Genomic DNA, 16,751 nt, shown 5'->3' on the forward strand with positions numbered 1-16,751 from the left:
GTTTTCCTGCTGCTCTGCTATATTATCTGGAGAGAGAGAGAGAACAATTAAAGTTTCCTCTTAAACGTTTTGGAAATTTTTTGTTTATCAATCATACTTACCTAGGTGCAAAGGTGGATAAAGCATCGGTCCCCCCCAGCTCTAAGACTGAGAACTGAGTGATCAAACACTGCTGATCGATCAGTGCTCCATGAGGAGAGAGCTGGTCACTGTCCGTCACCGCTCTGTACTCTGCCCCGCTCGCACTCCTGTAATCCACAGAAGTACAGCCAAACGAGCTGTACTTCTACTTTAACTAGTTCCCGACCGCTGGCCGTAAAATGACGGCCAGGCGGCGCTCCCATTGTGGCGGGAGGGCGTCATATGACATCCTCCCTTTTAAACAGGGAATGCACGCGATCGTGCACGCGCATCCCTGTTTCTTCGGTGCCGGCGTGTCACGGTGACACCGCTCGCCACCGAAGGAGGTGAACAGCCATTGGGTATGGGGGGGGGTGGTATGTTGCGCTTCCCAAATACCAACAAAACTAATACAATAAATAAAAAATTAATAATAAATGATAAATTAACGAGTGAAAAAAAAGTGCAATAGTGCTTAAAAACTACAACAACACTTAAAAATCTAAAAAGTGCATCTGTGCATTACATAAACGACTGATATAAAGTGCTCCTGTGCATCATTCAAGTGTCTAAAAGTACACAATAATGTGCATTAAGACCAAAAAGTACATATAATAAAAAATTGCGGTATATATAAAAATAGAAGTATGTGATATAAGCACAGAAAAAGAAAACTGTTCTATAACCACAGAAAAAAAGTGATCTAGACACAGGAAAAAACGGTGCAAGAAAACAAAAATGCAGTAGTTAAATTCCAAACGGGAAAAAAATTAAAGACTCAATAGCAGCAAATTAACAGATTTCAATAGAGTGTCCCATACACAGTCCAATCGTGCAACATTGGATGCAACATCAAAAACACACATAAAGTGCAATGTGCCAAGTCAACTCTCTTCCAATGGTGCTCCGTGCCAGTGCTGGTTATATTAAATAATTACCTCACGGCTGCGAGGTATGCAGCAAAACAGCTAATATGCAGGGGGTACTTGGACGAGGCAGGGGGGTTGCAGAGTGGACTTCTGACGGTGCCGCTTTCCTTGTAGTTGTTATCAACGAACGTGCTCAAAACAACAGATAAAAGACATCCTCCATAGTGTAGTATTTAAAAACGAACGTTTTATTTAAATGATTTAAGCTTACTCACAAGAGGGAACGGATAAACAGGCACACAGCTAACAGATCAGTGAGCGACTTGCTCGGGTGTAGACGTCACTTCCGGTTTCCTACGCGTTACGTCACGTATGTACTTCAACTGGGATCCGGCGCACCCATTGTGGCGGGAGGGCGTCATATGACATCCTCCCTTTTAAACAGGGAATGCGCGCGATCGTGCGCCCGCATCCCTGTTTCTTCGGTGGCGGCGTGTCACGGTGACACCGCTCGCCACCGAAGGAGGTGAACAGCCATTGGGTATGGCTGTTTACCATGTGATCGGCCGTGATGAAGTCACAGGCGATCACAGATGGTCACACCCCCACTGTGCACGGCGCATGCACGCATTCGCGAGCGCGCTGCGCGTGCATGTCGGTGGCAGCGTATTCCCGGGAACATGCCTCGTCACCGACGCTAGTAAACAGCCATTGGCTGGCTGTTTACCCACGTGATCGGCTGTGATCGTTTTACAGCCGATCACTAAAATATAAACAAACCGCGGTAACGAGATGTTACCGGGTCCTCCCCCTCCCACACCGATCACGTGTGAGGAGGAGATTGCGGTAACATCTCGTTACCGCTTACAGTGTACACCAATCACACTGATTACCCCCCCCCCCAATAAAGAGAACCTGTCACCACCCTTCATAGTACCTGTCACTCACAGTCCATCAGAGTATCTGTCATAGTCCATCAGGGTACCTGTCACAGTCCATCAGAGTACCCGAGTACCTGTCACAGTCCATCAGAGTACCCGAGTACCTGTCCCAGTCCATCTGAGTACCCGAGTACCTGTCCCAGTCCATCAGAGTACCCGAATACCTGTCCCAGCCCATCAGAGTACCCGAGTACCTGTCACAGCCCATCAGAGTACCCGAGTACCTGTCACAGCCCATCTGAGTACCCGAGTACCTGTCACAGTTCATCTGAGTACCTGTCCCAGTCCATCTGAGTACCCGAGTACCTGTCACAGTTCATCTGAGTACCTGTCTCAGTTCATCTGAGTACCTATCACAGTCCATATGAGTACCTGAGTACCTATCACCGCCCTTCAGAGTACCCAAATACCAGTCACAAGGCCATCAGAGAACCTGTCACCAGGCCATCAGAGTACCTGAGTACCTGTCACCAGGCCATCAGAGTACCCGAGTACCTGTCGTCAGGCCATCAGAGTACTCAAGTACCTGTCACCAGGCCATCAGAGTACTCAAGTACCTGTCACCAGCCCATCAGAGTACCAGAGTACCTATCTGCAGCCCATCAGAGTACCCAAGTACCTATTTGCAGCCCATGTCTCATAGAATATATACTTTGGGGTGTTTGCTTTCCAAAATGGGGTCATTTTGGGCGTAATTGCACTGTCCTGATGCTCCAGGACCTTCAAAAGTGTGATAGGTAGGAATGAAATGAGATGTGTAATTTATGCTCCTAGAACACATGAAGGTACTACTTCAATGTTCGGTATCTCTATGTGAACAGGCTGTGTAAAAGTCCTACACATGTGGTATCGCCATACTTGGAAGGAGTAGCAGAATGTGTTTTGGGGTGTAATTTTTGCTATATACATGCTATGTGTTAGAAATATCTTATAAATTGATAACTTTGTGTAAAAAAAAAATGCGTTTTCATTTTTTCCCATATTTTCCAAAAACTTCTGGAAAAAAATGAACCGTTCAAAAGACTCATTATGCCTCACAGATTATACGTTGCGGTGTTTGCTTTCCAAAATGGGGTCATTTTATGGGCAATTCCATTGTCCTGGTACTCCAGGGCCTTCAAAAGTGTAATAGGTGGTTTAGAAATGAGATGCGTCATTTTTGCTCGTAGAACGTCTGAAGGTACTACTTCAATGTTGGTGCTCTGTATGTGGCCAGGCTGTGTAAAAGTCTCACACATGTGGTATCGCCGTACTCGGGAAGAGTAGCAGAATGTATTTTGGGGTGTAATTTGTTGTATGCATATGCTGTGTGTGAGAAATAACCTGATAATATGACAATTTTGTAAAAAAAAAAAAAAAATCTTCATTTTGCAAAGAATTGTGGGAAAAAATGACAACTTAAAAAAACTCACCATGCTACTTACTTAATACCTTGGAATGTCTACTTTCTAAAAAGGGGTCATTTGGGGGTATTTGTACTTTCCTGACTTGTTAGTGTCTCAAGAAATGAGATACACCAGATGTACTGCAAGCCTGATCAGATGTGATCAATTTTCAGTGATTGGCACCATAGTTTGTAGACTATATAACTTTCACAAAGACCAAATGATATACACTAGTGTGGGTTATTTTTACCAAAGATATGTAGCAGTATAAATTTTGGCCGAAATTTATGAAGAAAAATGACTAATTAGCAAAAATTTATGACAGAAACAAAGAAAAAGGCATTTTTTCACAAAATTTACGTTTTATTTTATTTATAGCACAAAAAATAAAAAACCAACTAGTGATTAAATACCACTAAAATAAAGCTCTATTTGTGGGGAAAAAATGACGCACGTTTCATATGGGTACAGTGTTGCATGACTGAGTAATTGTCATTCAAACTGTGAGAGCGCTGAAAGCTGAAAATTGGTCTGGTCAGGAAAGGGGTGTAAGTGCCCTGTATTGAGGTGGTTAAAGTACCATAATCAGCAACATAATAAACACATAGAATGCACTTAATATTAATAGCTTTATTTGACAATAATGTGGCATGCAATATAATTAAAACACATTGAGGTGTATTATTAAACATTTTGTGAATGATATCAGTTTAATGACACTAGTTTTAGTGTTATTCAAAAAAAGAAAAGCCCAGACAGCACTGATTTTTATAGCCAGATATGATCTACCAGCTATAACTGATTACAGTACAATAGTGCATTTATTAATTACCAGTAAATAAACCGTATACCCGCACAACCCCATCACTTCAACAGGGAAATTCTAGTGCAAGATAAGATTCTGTATCCTTTCATATCAAGATGTATAAGTCTAACACCTCTGGGTGTGAGATTTATTATAATTTCCTTCATTATATTCTATTCTGTGTAAAAGTGCCTATAAGTGGCTATTGGAGATCAGCACTAAATTGCAGAAGTAATGATTGCTAGTTAAATGAATTACTGTCTTAGGTGACCCATGAAGAGGTTCCCTTTACTAGGACCTTTAGATAACAGATCAGGGCAGATTGGAGGAAAAAATGAATTCACACGTGTGCTGCCACAGCCTGTTGGAGATGTCTTAAGTAAAAATATCAGATTTAAGGCCTGTTACTACAATCAATATACATTTTTCCTACAATAAAGCCCTCCCTTTATTGGTCACATCTTAACAGAGACAATCAACATTTTTGCATGTTTTAGAGAAATTCTGCAAAGCTGAGCATGTTATGACATAACCCAAACATGATACAAAAGAAAAAAAATATCTTTGTGTGAAAAAAATAAGTTTTTCATGTCATCCAAACGTCTCTAATGCCGCATACACGTGATCGGAATTCAGGCCATAAAAAGACAGATGAGAGCTTTTCATCGGAAAAATGCGACCGTGTGTATGCTCCATCGGAATTTAGCTGTCCGAATTTCCACCAGCCAAAAATTGATAGCATGTTCTCAATTTTCCAGAAGGAAAAACTTTCTATCGGAAATTCTGATCACGTGTATGCAATTCCGACACGTCAAAAATCACACATGCTCAGATTCAACTACGAGACAGAAGCTATTGGCTACTGGCTATTGAACTTCCCTTTTCTAGTCCCGTCGTACGTGTTGTACATCACCGCGTTATAAACTATCGGAATTTGGTGTGACCCTGTGTAGGCAAGACAGCTTGAGCCGAATTCTGATCTGTGTACGTGGCATAAGGGCCGGTTCACAGTGCTGTGGTGGAAATTTTGCGCAAATTTGATCCGATTGTGTTGCAAATTTTCGTTGCAAATTTTTTATGTGTTCTGGCGAATCTACTGCGATTCTATGGCAAATATTGCATTGAATTTGCATCGCACACGGATCAAACTCACACAGGACCTTTTCATATGCAGCTGAGATTCGCAACACTTTGATGTGAATGACACTAATGGAAAACTATGATATTTAAATGACTTGCGAACTGCTCAAATTTCCAATAGGAATCGCAGCAGTGTGAACCGGTACTTACAACTAATGTGTAGAATTATTACAAAATCTCTGCCTTTCATAATGTCATAGCTGTCAATCCTAAACAGACACAGCAAGCCTCCCTCTGATTGTAAAAGATCTTAAAACAAGGCAGACACAGACAATACATTATTCCGGTTATCTGCCTTAGGAAGTTTTGTATATTAGAAATTCCTCCCAGCTTGAGAAAACATTGTTAAAACATTATATTCTTCTATCTTAATATTGTGCAATTAGCTATAATGGAAGAGTTAATAATGGAAGAGTTTTATCTAAACTAGAAATCTTCAATAATTAGAATACTCTTTCATGACCAAGGACTTGTAGCTTGACACTTGTAAACTTTACCTTCTGAAGATCAAGAATGACTCTTAGGATCTGATTCACTCTAAGGCTGTGTACACACGACCGGAAGTTCGGCCAGCAAAAGACCGATGAGAGCTTTTCATCGTAAAATGCAACCATGTATATGCTCCATCGGAATTTAGCTGGCCGAATTCCCGACAGCAAAAATTTGAGAACATGTTTTTCAATTTTCCCGACAGAAAAACTTTCTATCGGAAATTCCGATCGTGTGTATGCAATTCCGATGCGCAAAAACACGCATGCTCAGATTCAACTACGAGACGGGAGCTATTGGCTATGGATCTTCCTTTTTCTAGTACCATCGTACGTGTTATACGTCACCGCGTTCTCGGCGGTCGGAATTTGGTGTGACCTTATGTAGGCAAGACAGCTTGAGCGGAATTCCGTCGGGAAAATCATCAGACCTTTTTCCGACCATAATTCCGATCGTGTGTATGTGACATAAGAGAATTTCCACCTTTGTAGTGAGAACCCCCACTATATATGTGTTTCTATTCACAGCATAAATAAAAATAATTAAAAACATATTTCTTACATCTCTAGTTGTTTCTTTAGAGCAAGATTATTCAGAACTCACCTGCAATGTGCTTTTTGAACCCTGGTTCACACCGGTCTGGCTTTCAAATCGCGCTACTCCAGCACAATTTTAGAGCCGCACATCAGTGCGATTTTCACTGCTGATTTCATTGTGGCTTAATACAAATGGTTTCATAAGGGGACCTGCCTGAAGCGGTGGTATTCTTCTCACATGAATGGTTTCATTGCTGGCAATTGGGTGCGACTTGACATGCATTTTGGAACTGTCAGATTGCATGATAAGTTGCACCGGGGGAAACCAGGGCTTAGGGACAGATTGGATTAATGATTCTTTAACATACAATACAGAACCCAAGCCTTAAAGAGTTACTAAACCCACAACGGTAAAATGCATGTATATGCAGCATAGCATGCTTGTTATACTTATTGTGGAACTTAAGGGGTTAATCCTCTGCATTGTGTAAAAAGGTGGTTTTATCCTGTATGCACAGATCCTCCCCCTCCTGCACTGTCTATCTGGGGAAGGCCAGCTGACACAGGCAGAGTAGCCGACCTGCACATGCTCAGTTGTGTCTTTTATGCTGGAGAGAACATTTACTTGTTCTCAGAGCTAGGCAGGTCATATGATATTGACATCACGCATGTGGGCGTGTATACAGGCTGAAGTGAAAATCTCCTTCCTGAACTCTCAGCACTGGAGAAACTGTGCAGTTTATCATGTAATCATGGTATATAGATCATCCAAAAAGGTATATAGTGGCAGTATATTAATGTAAAAAGAAGATTTATAAGCTGTGGGCACTGTGGGGGGGGGGCTGGGTGAACTATTTTCATATTACTGGGTTTAGTAATACTTTAAAGGAGAAGTATGGGCTTATAGGAAAAAAAATAAACCTACACACTCACTGTGATGCTGCAGCTGTCCCCCATCAGCTCTAAGACTGAGCAATCACATGACTGGTGATTACTCAGTTCTTGGTCTGGTCCAATCAGAGAGCAGTGACTGTCAGTCACCACTCTCTACTTTGATCCTCCGGTATTCACTGGAGCACCGGGGAGGGGGCAGACACAGCTGGCTCTGGCTCTTAGCCAAGTGCTGAGGAGCAGAGGCAGCTGTTAATGAGGCAGCCGAGTGGATCCCAACAATATTGTTGGGATCCTTCCAGAGCCTGAAGTGACTTTGCCCCATCAGATAATAACAGGCAATAGTCCTCTATCAGCAGACTCTGGAGAGCAAAAGTAAGTTTATTCCTGTGACCCACAAGAAAAGTATGACCGAAAAAATATTTGGCCATAATACTCTTAATATTTTTAACCCTTTAGGCCAGGCAGTTTTTGGAGTTTTCAGAAAAGAGCATGGAAAAAGTAAGCAACAAAGGTTTAAATAAACTTTAACATTTATATTTATTTAGTAAGTTGGTCCTCTAAGTCTCTCTGAACTTATTTCTACACAGATCCATAAAATCAAGTAAATATTTCCAGGGCCAGGCATGCATTGCTCTGCATTTATTATTAGAATAGCATTTATTGGAGCTGTCTTTGCATTACTCCAACTAAGGCAAATTTAAGACTTCATGAATTAAGACTTTATATGGACCTTGATTATGTCCTCATTGAAACGCATAGGACCAGGCTTCAAGAAATGTTCTATAAAATAAAGTATTGGCAGCCCTTCATGTACTGCGAGTGTAGGTGAAGGGAAGAGCTGACAACTCAATTAATTAAGTTTGCTGCACCTGAAAAAACAGGATGGAAAGTGATTGATAGTGTAAAGGGTGGTAAAACCCACAGTGATATAAAATATAATGCACAATAATGTTGTCCAATGTGAACACAAGTGTGTGGTCTAGATTGCCTGTAACACAACACATTTTTTGATTATGCACATACAGTTTTAAGACATTTTGCTGATCCACATGTGTTACAACCGTTCATGTATCCTGGTGCACCCTTTAACCACTTACCGGCACATGACGATGTACGTCCATTTTTTGAAGAGGGATGTCTCGGTAACGGCAGCAGCTGCTGCCACAAGCCAGGTATCTATCTCTTCAGGCGCCGGTTGTGTGTACGATAATGGTGGCGGGTGGGGGGGGTGACACCTCTCCCGCAGCCGAAAACAGTGAATTCACAGTGGGAGAGGTGCCACCCCCCTCCCGCCGCTCTCCCGTGCCCTCCGCTGCTTACCGGAGCCGTCGGTAGTGGCGGAGGCGATCGGGTCCTGTCTGTGCCTGGGTATAGAGACGAGTGAGGCTAAAATGGCCCCCACTCATCTCTATACCATAGGAGGGCAGAAGCGACGTCAAAACTTCACTTCCGCCCATACCTCTTAAAGTCACATTTTTTCAATGTCATTTTTTTCAAATGACTTTATTTTTATTTTTTTTGCATTTAAGTCCAAATATGAGATCTGTGGACTTTTTGACCTCAGATATCATATTTAAGAGGACCTGTCATGCTTTTTTCTATTACAAGGGATGTTTAAATTCCTTGTAATAGGAATAAAAGTGATCATTTTTTTTTTTAAACAGTGTACAAATAAATAAAATCAATTAAAATAAATAAGATTTTTTTTTTTTTAAAACCACCCCGTCCCGACGAGCTCGCGCGGAGAAGCGAACGCATACGTGAGTAGCGCCTGCATATGAAAACGGTAGTCAAGCCACACATGTGAGGTATCGCCACGATTGGTAGAATGAGAGCAATAATTCTACCCATAGACCTCCTCTGTAATGCAAAACATGCAACCTGTAGAATTTTTTAAATGTCGCTTATGGAGATTTTTGAGGGTAAAAGTTTGATGCGTGACATGTTGGACATTCATTTACTGTTGTCTTATTTTTTTATTCAAAAAAGTGAATTTTTTCCCAAAAAAGTGCGCTTGTAAGACTGCTGCGCAAATACGGTGTGAAAAAAAGTATTGCAACGACTGCCATTTTATTCTCTAGGGTGTTAGAAAAAAAACCAATATATAATGTTTGTGGGTTCGAAGTAATTTTTTAGCAAAAAAAAACAGTTTTAAACATGTAAACACAGAGTCTGAAAAAGAGGCCAGGTCCTTAAAGCAGGAGTCCGCCGGGAGTCCGTTTTTTTTTTTTTTTAAAGCCAGCAGCTACAAATACTGCAGCTGCTGACTTTTAAAATAGTGACACTTACCTGTCCAGCGCGCCCGCGATGTCGGCACCCGAAGCCGATCTCTCGATCGTCTCTCGGGTGCTGCCGCCGCCATCTTGGGTATGGGAATCAGGAAGTGGAGCCTTTCGGCTTCATTTCCCGGTTCCCTACTGCGCATGTGCGAGTCGCGCTGCGCAATAAGGATGGACCCGCTGCCTCTGGGATCTGTGTGTTTCCCAGCAGGCAGCGGGGGACTTTCGGAAAGGGGCGTAATCTACGCCCCTTTCCGCAGAGAGCTATCCCGGAAGTGGGTGCAGATACCTGTACTGTACAGGTACCTGCACCCCCCTCCCCCCTGAAAGGTGCCAATTGTGGCGCCGGAGGGGGGGAGGATTCCAAGGAGCGGAAGGTCCACTTTAGGGTGGACCTCCGCTTTAAGTAGTTAAATGTACCCGAGACAAAAATAAATTCCTCTCTATTCCATTTTAAATGAAGAAAAGTAACACCTGTAATAGTAATAGTAATATTACTATTAGAGTAATACCTGTAGATATATATGTTTCAGAATTTCATGAACATGAAAAAAAAAAATCTCTAGAACAACACAGATCTGTGGCATTACACAGCAAGATACCCTGCCTTGTTACCAGCATTGCTTTGACAGGTGAGCGCCATGCTGGCAGCTTCTCTTTAATTATTTATTACTACCAGTAAATGGGGCAAAATGTCCTTATGTAGACATCATTGACTTTATGTGATTCAGACAGCTGATCAGCTGACATACATGGTTATCCTAAGAATCTAACATTGTTTAGGTCTTTGGATTTGTGAAGTTATGACTTGCACTACCTGTAGATAAGTTTTCCAACATGAGATAGCAGAAAAGGCTAGACTTCATATATCATCATAATCATCATCTGCTGCTGTGGATCAACGTCAAAGATGAAACAGAGCGTGAGAAGAAGCTATTAGCGTGTTCTGTCACTTAAAGTGGAATTGAAATGTTGTCCTGATTTGTCTCCCTCTGGTCTGTGCCAGATTTGGGCAGCATATTTCACAACAATTGAGCTGGCAACTTGCACATGTGCCTCTTGGTGCATTTAAAGACATTATTCCATATACCGTATTTATCGGAGTATAACACGCACCCTGATTTTAAGAGGGAAGTTTCAGGTAAAAAAAAATTTCCACAGCACACGGACCCCATGCCCAGCACACGGACTCCTCCTTTCCCTGCACAGCACATGGACTCCATGCACAGCACACAGACTCCTCCTTTCCCTGCACAGCACACGGACTCCTCCTTTCCCTGCACCGCACACGGACTCCTCCTTTCCCTGCACAGCACACGGACCCCCTGCACAGCACACGGACTCCTCCTTTTCCTGCACAGCACATGGACTCCTTTCATTAAAAAGCCTCCTGGGACAGCGCTGCCAGCATACCTTTAGGGGTTGAGAAGGTGTTACTGATAGCTCTTTCTCGTGTACTGCTCCTCCTGTGTCATGCTCATTGTGGAAGGGGGCTTCTGTGTGCCTCAATTGATGCCGCTCTATTGTGGACTCAGTCATGTGACTCTCCTCTGCTGTTTCATTGATGGTCACATGACCACTCTCCTCCAATGAAAAGCTACAATCGAGGAGGAGGCGGAGCGGGAGGAGAGCGGTCATGTGACCATCAATGAAACAGCAGAGAAGAGTCACATGACCAGAGAGAGAGAGAGTGGCGTCAATTGAGCCGTACAGAAGCCTCTTCCTCTAATCAAAAGCTACAATCGGGGAGGAGAAGAGTGGCATTGCTTGAGGTATAAGCTTGCATGGGGGGGGGGGCAGTGTGTGGGAGGGGGCTGGCAGTGTTATTTTCTTAACTTCTTGAAGTATGACAGCGCTATCCCAGGGCCAGGAAGGGCGGGGCGGCCGGCCCGACACTCTCCCAATGAGGCAGACCGCTCAATCCCTGCCCCCCTTTGGTAAAAAAAATGAAATAGTGTATAACACGCAGGCACGGTTTACCCTCTGTTTTCAGGGGAAAAAAGTTTGCATTATATACCAATAAATATGGTATCTATAGATATATATATACACACACACACACACACACACACACACACACACACACACACGCACGTATACACTCACTTTTTTACCCTAGTAAAATCCTTAAAATAATTATAGGTCTCAGGGAACTGCTGCTAAAACAAATTCATTGGTGTCAGTGTGAAAAGTGCCATTTACATTGGTGCTAGTTGGCAAGAATGCCCCTATTATGGTCACAGTTATGGCCAGAATGCTACTCTCAGCTAAAAAGATCATTAATGTTATGCTGTTTAATCTGTCAAGTGTCATTAGCCCTGAAATTATGAAAGCACCACGAGATGGGACAAAACAAACAGAATATTGAGGGTGCAAACGCCTAGCACATTATCTTTTAACACTTTATTAAAGGGTGTAAGAAAACATTATATAACAAGAATAAAAGGGTTTATTTGGTAACCTCAGCACCACATACCTAAAGTTAGGGATTGTCAAAAATATGGGTATATGGGACTTTTAAGGTGCTAATCTTTTTACCCTTATCTATATATGGTATATTATGTTCTTTTTCTGTAAAAGGATTAGCACCTTAAAAGTCCCATATACCCAAATTTTTTTGACAAGAAAATTATACTTACAAGACAAGTAAGCCAAAGGCATATATATGCACAAAATCACAAACTCCACTCTCCAGCTCCAACAGGAGAAAGGGTGACAAATGACAGCTTATGTGTTTTGGGGTACTGGCCCCCTTCCTTAGAGCTGTGCATGGTCATCCTTTCTCCTGTTTGAGTTGGAGAGCAGATTTTGTAATTTTGTGTATATATATATTTATATATGCCTTTGGCCTACTTGGCTTGTGAGTATATGTTTTCTTATACCCTTTATTAAAGTGTTAAAAGACAATGGGGGGCTATTTACTAAAGGCAGACCCACTTTGCACTGCAAGTGCACATGAATGTGCACTTGGAAGTAAAGTCTCTGTAGATCCGAGGGGGACATGCAAGTAAAACAAAAAACAGCATTTTAGCTTGCACATGATTGGATGATAAAATCAGCAGAGCTTCCCCTCATTTCAGATCTACCTCTCAGAATTAGAGCGACTGCACTTCCAAGTGCACTTGTATTGCAAAGTGGATTTGCCTTTCATAAACAATCCCCAATGTCCTAGGGGTTTTGCGCTCTTTGTTTTTCGTGCAGTGTTTGATTTCCCTGATCTGAGGAGGACTGCATCAACATCTTTTTCCAGTCCAGGTTGCTGATTAATTTTGAGATTTATGGTTCACAGGACAGGTGCCTCCACCATTTCCGAGAGCTAAAGTGTCAAGCTTGCATGTTCTTTTCTTCATCATCAGATGGGAGGTCAATCAGTCACAGCTCAAATAATACTGATGAAGCCATGTGATATGTGATGTAATGCATGGGAGTGGAAACCGGGTGACATCACTTCCTGTCCGGACCTGAAGTCGGCCATATTGGTTCACCTTACATGTGATTAGGAGTCTGTGACTCCCTCAGTACCTGTGAGTGGCTTTTTATGTGTTTTTAACTATGTAATAAACCTTACTACACTATGGAAAGTTGTTTTTTTTGTTTTCGAGTCACTTTATCAGTTGAAGTAATATTTATAATGGACACATATCTGGAACAGCTGAAGTGGGGAATACCACCTTGGATGCTGGTTGATTGGAGTTCTATGTGATCTGTATGGGTCAGTGTGCATGCTGGCTGGTGGTGGAGCACAGTGATACAGCTAAATGGAAGAATTGTGAATGTGAATGTGATATGGAAGAATTGTGGATGTGAATGTGATATGGAAGACTCGTGGGTGTGCATGTGATGCCTTATTCTTTGCGGAATCAGGACTATTTATTCACCTTTGGACTTCATGACGTATTTTGATGTGCTGTTAATTTCTTTTTATTTGGCCTTATTTTTACGAATTTGCCCTTATTTTCACTCATTTGCTCTATTTATGTATTTATAGGGCAGTAGGGTGTTTATTGAAGATTGTTTTGCGCTATATTCACTTTTTTTTATATGTGGTTAGTTTGAACTCACTTAATCATTTGGACAGTTACCACTATTACTATACTATCCTATAGAATTCCAACCTCAGCACCCGATGTGTAACAGTCAATGTGTTGTCAATACGACTGAATCAGATTCTCTAATCTGTATATAGTTAGTAGCATTGGGTATAGCAGGCACTTTTCTTTCCCCTACAATTATTATATCAGGCCTACATTTTATAACCTAGCAGCAGAATAGAACCACATGTACGGCTTTCATATAACAGCTGTAATTATGCTAATGCCCATTATACATAGACACCTACATACTGGTGACTTCAGCTCCGACCAGTGATAAGCATCAGTACATGTCCGACAGCCTCCATACACTTCTATATAAACAGAACTGTTATACACTCAGTGGAGTTCAGTGGTACAGCCAACGCTGTCAGGCACAACGGTGCAGAGTACAGTGTATTTCTGTTTGTAGAAGGCTGCTCCAACACAGAACTGTGCTGAGCATATATGACAGTTCTTTTTACCCACAGAAATAAATGGATGCTCGTCATTGTTCTAAGCTGTGCAAGTTTAAAAGTACCTTTACATTATACAACAAATAGACAAAAAAAAAGCCAAAACTCAATTAAAATGAAGGCTCGCTGCAACTTTTCCGTTGTCTTGGAAGAATTACATAAAGGTGCAGAACACATTCTAGAATAAAATATCCGTGAATAGACCTTTAACCTAATATAACTATGTAAAAATATATAGAGAATCTAAATAAAAACATGCCCTTTGCTGCTGCACTTATGTGCGTTTTAAAAATCAAGCTTGTAAAAGAATCAGTGCACAAAAATGAATCAATAAATATTATAGGAGTTAAATAATAAGAGGTGCTACATTGTGATCATGCCTTCCACGCAGTATAGATAAAAAATAAAAATAAAAAATATATTGTAACAGCATTTTATCTCAGCATATCCCTGTTCCGAAAACTCCGGAATAGCTCTCGGAAGTGTTGCCTGGTGACGGATGTCACACACGTATAGTAGTCCTTCATTCCGTGCTTTGCCTTCTCCTAGTAATAAAGACACATGGATTAGTACAATGCTTTTGAGACACGTACATGCCATATTCTACATCTCTTCCGTCTTTGGTCTCTTCCGACTAAAAACATGTTACTTGGGATTCCTAAATCTTCATAATACTCTACAAGCTGAGCATATTTAGTAAAGCTTAGCATTCTGTGCAAGTTTTATGACTTTAATGACCAGAGGTTACTCTAAGTGAATAGGCCAAAAATTTTGCAGCATCAATATGCAGCGGTTAGCTTGACAATAACTTTATTATTTTCCCTTCTAAATAAAACATACTTTGTTTTTAAAGATATATTGTATAAGCTGTTTATTTTGCATACTGTAGAAATTCTATATATTTGTATTTTATTATAAGCTACCGAATGGGCACTATTGGGCCAGATTTACTAAAACTGGTGCTCTCAGAATCTGGTGCAGCTGTGCATAGTAGCCAATCAACTTCTGCTTGACCAATTAGGCTTTGACAATAAAACCTGGAAGACCATTGGTTTCTATGCAGAACTACACTAGATTTTGCACTGTTGAGTTTTAGTAGTGCTCCCCCAAAATGTTTTACAAAAAGAGATTTGCACGCAATAGTTTATATATTTTTCTTAACTTTTTAATTTTTTTTTACTGTTTGTATTTCACTTTATTAGCTGCAGCCTGATGAGGCACAATGACTGAGCTGATCCAGTAGGCTGTTTTGGCTATCATAGTGATCAGATGATTGGGAATCAATTGGAGGTTTTCCTGAAATGTATATTATAAATAAATATTGTCCCGGGATCTAGCACACGCATATATTTCTTGACTGATTATAGGTCTGTGCGGAGCCATTTCTTTACACCAGCAACAGGCTCCTGGAATTAATCAGTGTATGGTAATGCTATACATCAGTGATGGTGAACCTTGGCACCCCAGATGTTTTGGAACTACATTTCCCATGATGCTCTCGTACACTGCATGAGCATCATTGGAAATGTAGTTCCAAAACATATGGGGTGCCAAGGTTCGCCATCACTGCTATACATTATAGTAACTGATATTATACTTGCAGATTGGATTAAACAGAGAGGTGACTTACTTATCTACTATTGAGCTGTTTCTTCAGACAGGCTCGGAAAGTGGTATATTTCTGCTCAGTTTTGTAACCCTGCATAGCAGAACAGATGGGAGCAGATGCAAAGATGGTGAAGCAGCCACAGAAGAGTGCAAAAAATACAATACAGAAATAGGTGATTGGTTAGTGTCTCAGAGTAGAAAAACATGTTATGCTTGACAGTAAACAGATTTTAGGAATAAAATAAAAATAGACCAATTTTTCTTATTGGTCCAGGTCCTGTTACTGGAAGTTCTGGTGAAGTGCTGCACCTGAAAACGGAAATCAATCTACACCATGCAGAATGTGTGTTCAAAAAGCAGAACAGCAGCATAAATAAATCGAATGCTCAAAGGTTTCAGACAGTAAGGGTGCAATAGAACACATTTAACAGCATGGAAGTCCGTTTCATACAACATGCACTAATATGTGACTCCGCTTCATAAAAGGTTGTGCAATAGTAAGGAAATGGCCAGGATAGAATGTCCATGGGAACATTTAGCACTGGCATATTCATATAAACACTAGATCCTTGCCAAGAAATGAACACGAGCAGTATGCTAGGACTGTGAGCAAGAGTAGTGTCACCTTTCTATAACTCTATAACATGGGGCGTTCTAGGGTACTTTTAAAGTGGTTGTAAACCCTTACAAACCACTTTGACCTACAGGTAGGCCTAGATTAAGGCTTACCTGTAGGTCCAAGAAATATCTCCTAAACCTACACGGTTTAGGAGATACTTACTAAAAGACAGGATGCCGCTGCTAATGGCGATATGCCATTAGTGGCGGCTCCCGTGCGCATGTGCGGGAGTGACGTCATCGCTGCTCTGGCGCTGAGTGGCCAGAGCAGAAATACCCGGAAGAAGATGGACGCTCCGTACTACAGGGGAGAGCGGTGACATCGCTGGCTCTTGTGTCAGGTAAGTGACACATAATGGGCTACTATGCGATGTATAGTAGCCCATTATGCTTTACCTTTGCAGGAGGCCAAAGAAGAAGTAAACCCATCAGGGTTTACTTCCTCTTTAAGTGTTGAGTGTGGACAACATTTGTGATTACACTACAAGTGGTTAGATAAATAGCCAGGTTTATTGCCACGC

The 16,751-nt window shown here is 41.4% G+C and overlaps 1 protein-coding gene across 6 annotated transcripts in view; it reads right to left on the bottom strand.

Annotated features, from left to right (window-relative positions):
- Positions 1-3,930: 3,930 nt before the first annotated feature.
- MICU3 (mitochondrial calcium uptake 3) overlaps positions 3,931-16,751 on the bottom strand; it is a 278,268-nt gene continuing 265,447 nt past the window's right edge. For 3 of the 6 annotated variants that reach the window (XM_077477412.1, XM_077477415.1, XM_077477413.1), the window contains 2 exons: positions 15,635-15,703; positions 3,931-14,549 (listed from right to left, as the gene is read on the bottom strand). In XM_077477412.1, coding sequence (XP_077333538.1) covers positions 15,635-15,703 — 69 coding nt within the window. In that variant the 3' untranslated portion in view covers positions 3,931-14,549. The remainder of the gene's footprint in view (positions 14,550-15,634; positions 15,704-16,751) is intronic. The other 3 variants (XM_077477416.1, XM_077477411.1, XM_077477414.1) reach the window with 1 other exon arrangement.

Source organism: Lithobates pipiens, unplaced genomic scaffold, assembly GCF_037356315.1.
Source record: "Lithobates pipiens isolate NorthernLeopardFrog02 unplaced genomic scaffold, aLitPip1_a1.2 Scaffold_13, whole genome shotgun sequence".
Lineage (NCBI taxonomy): Eukaryota > Metazoa > Chordata > Amphibia > Anura > Ranidae > Lithobates > Lithobates pipiens.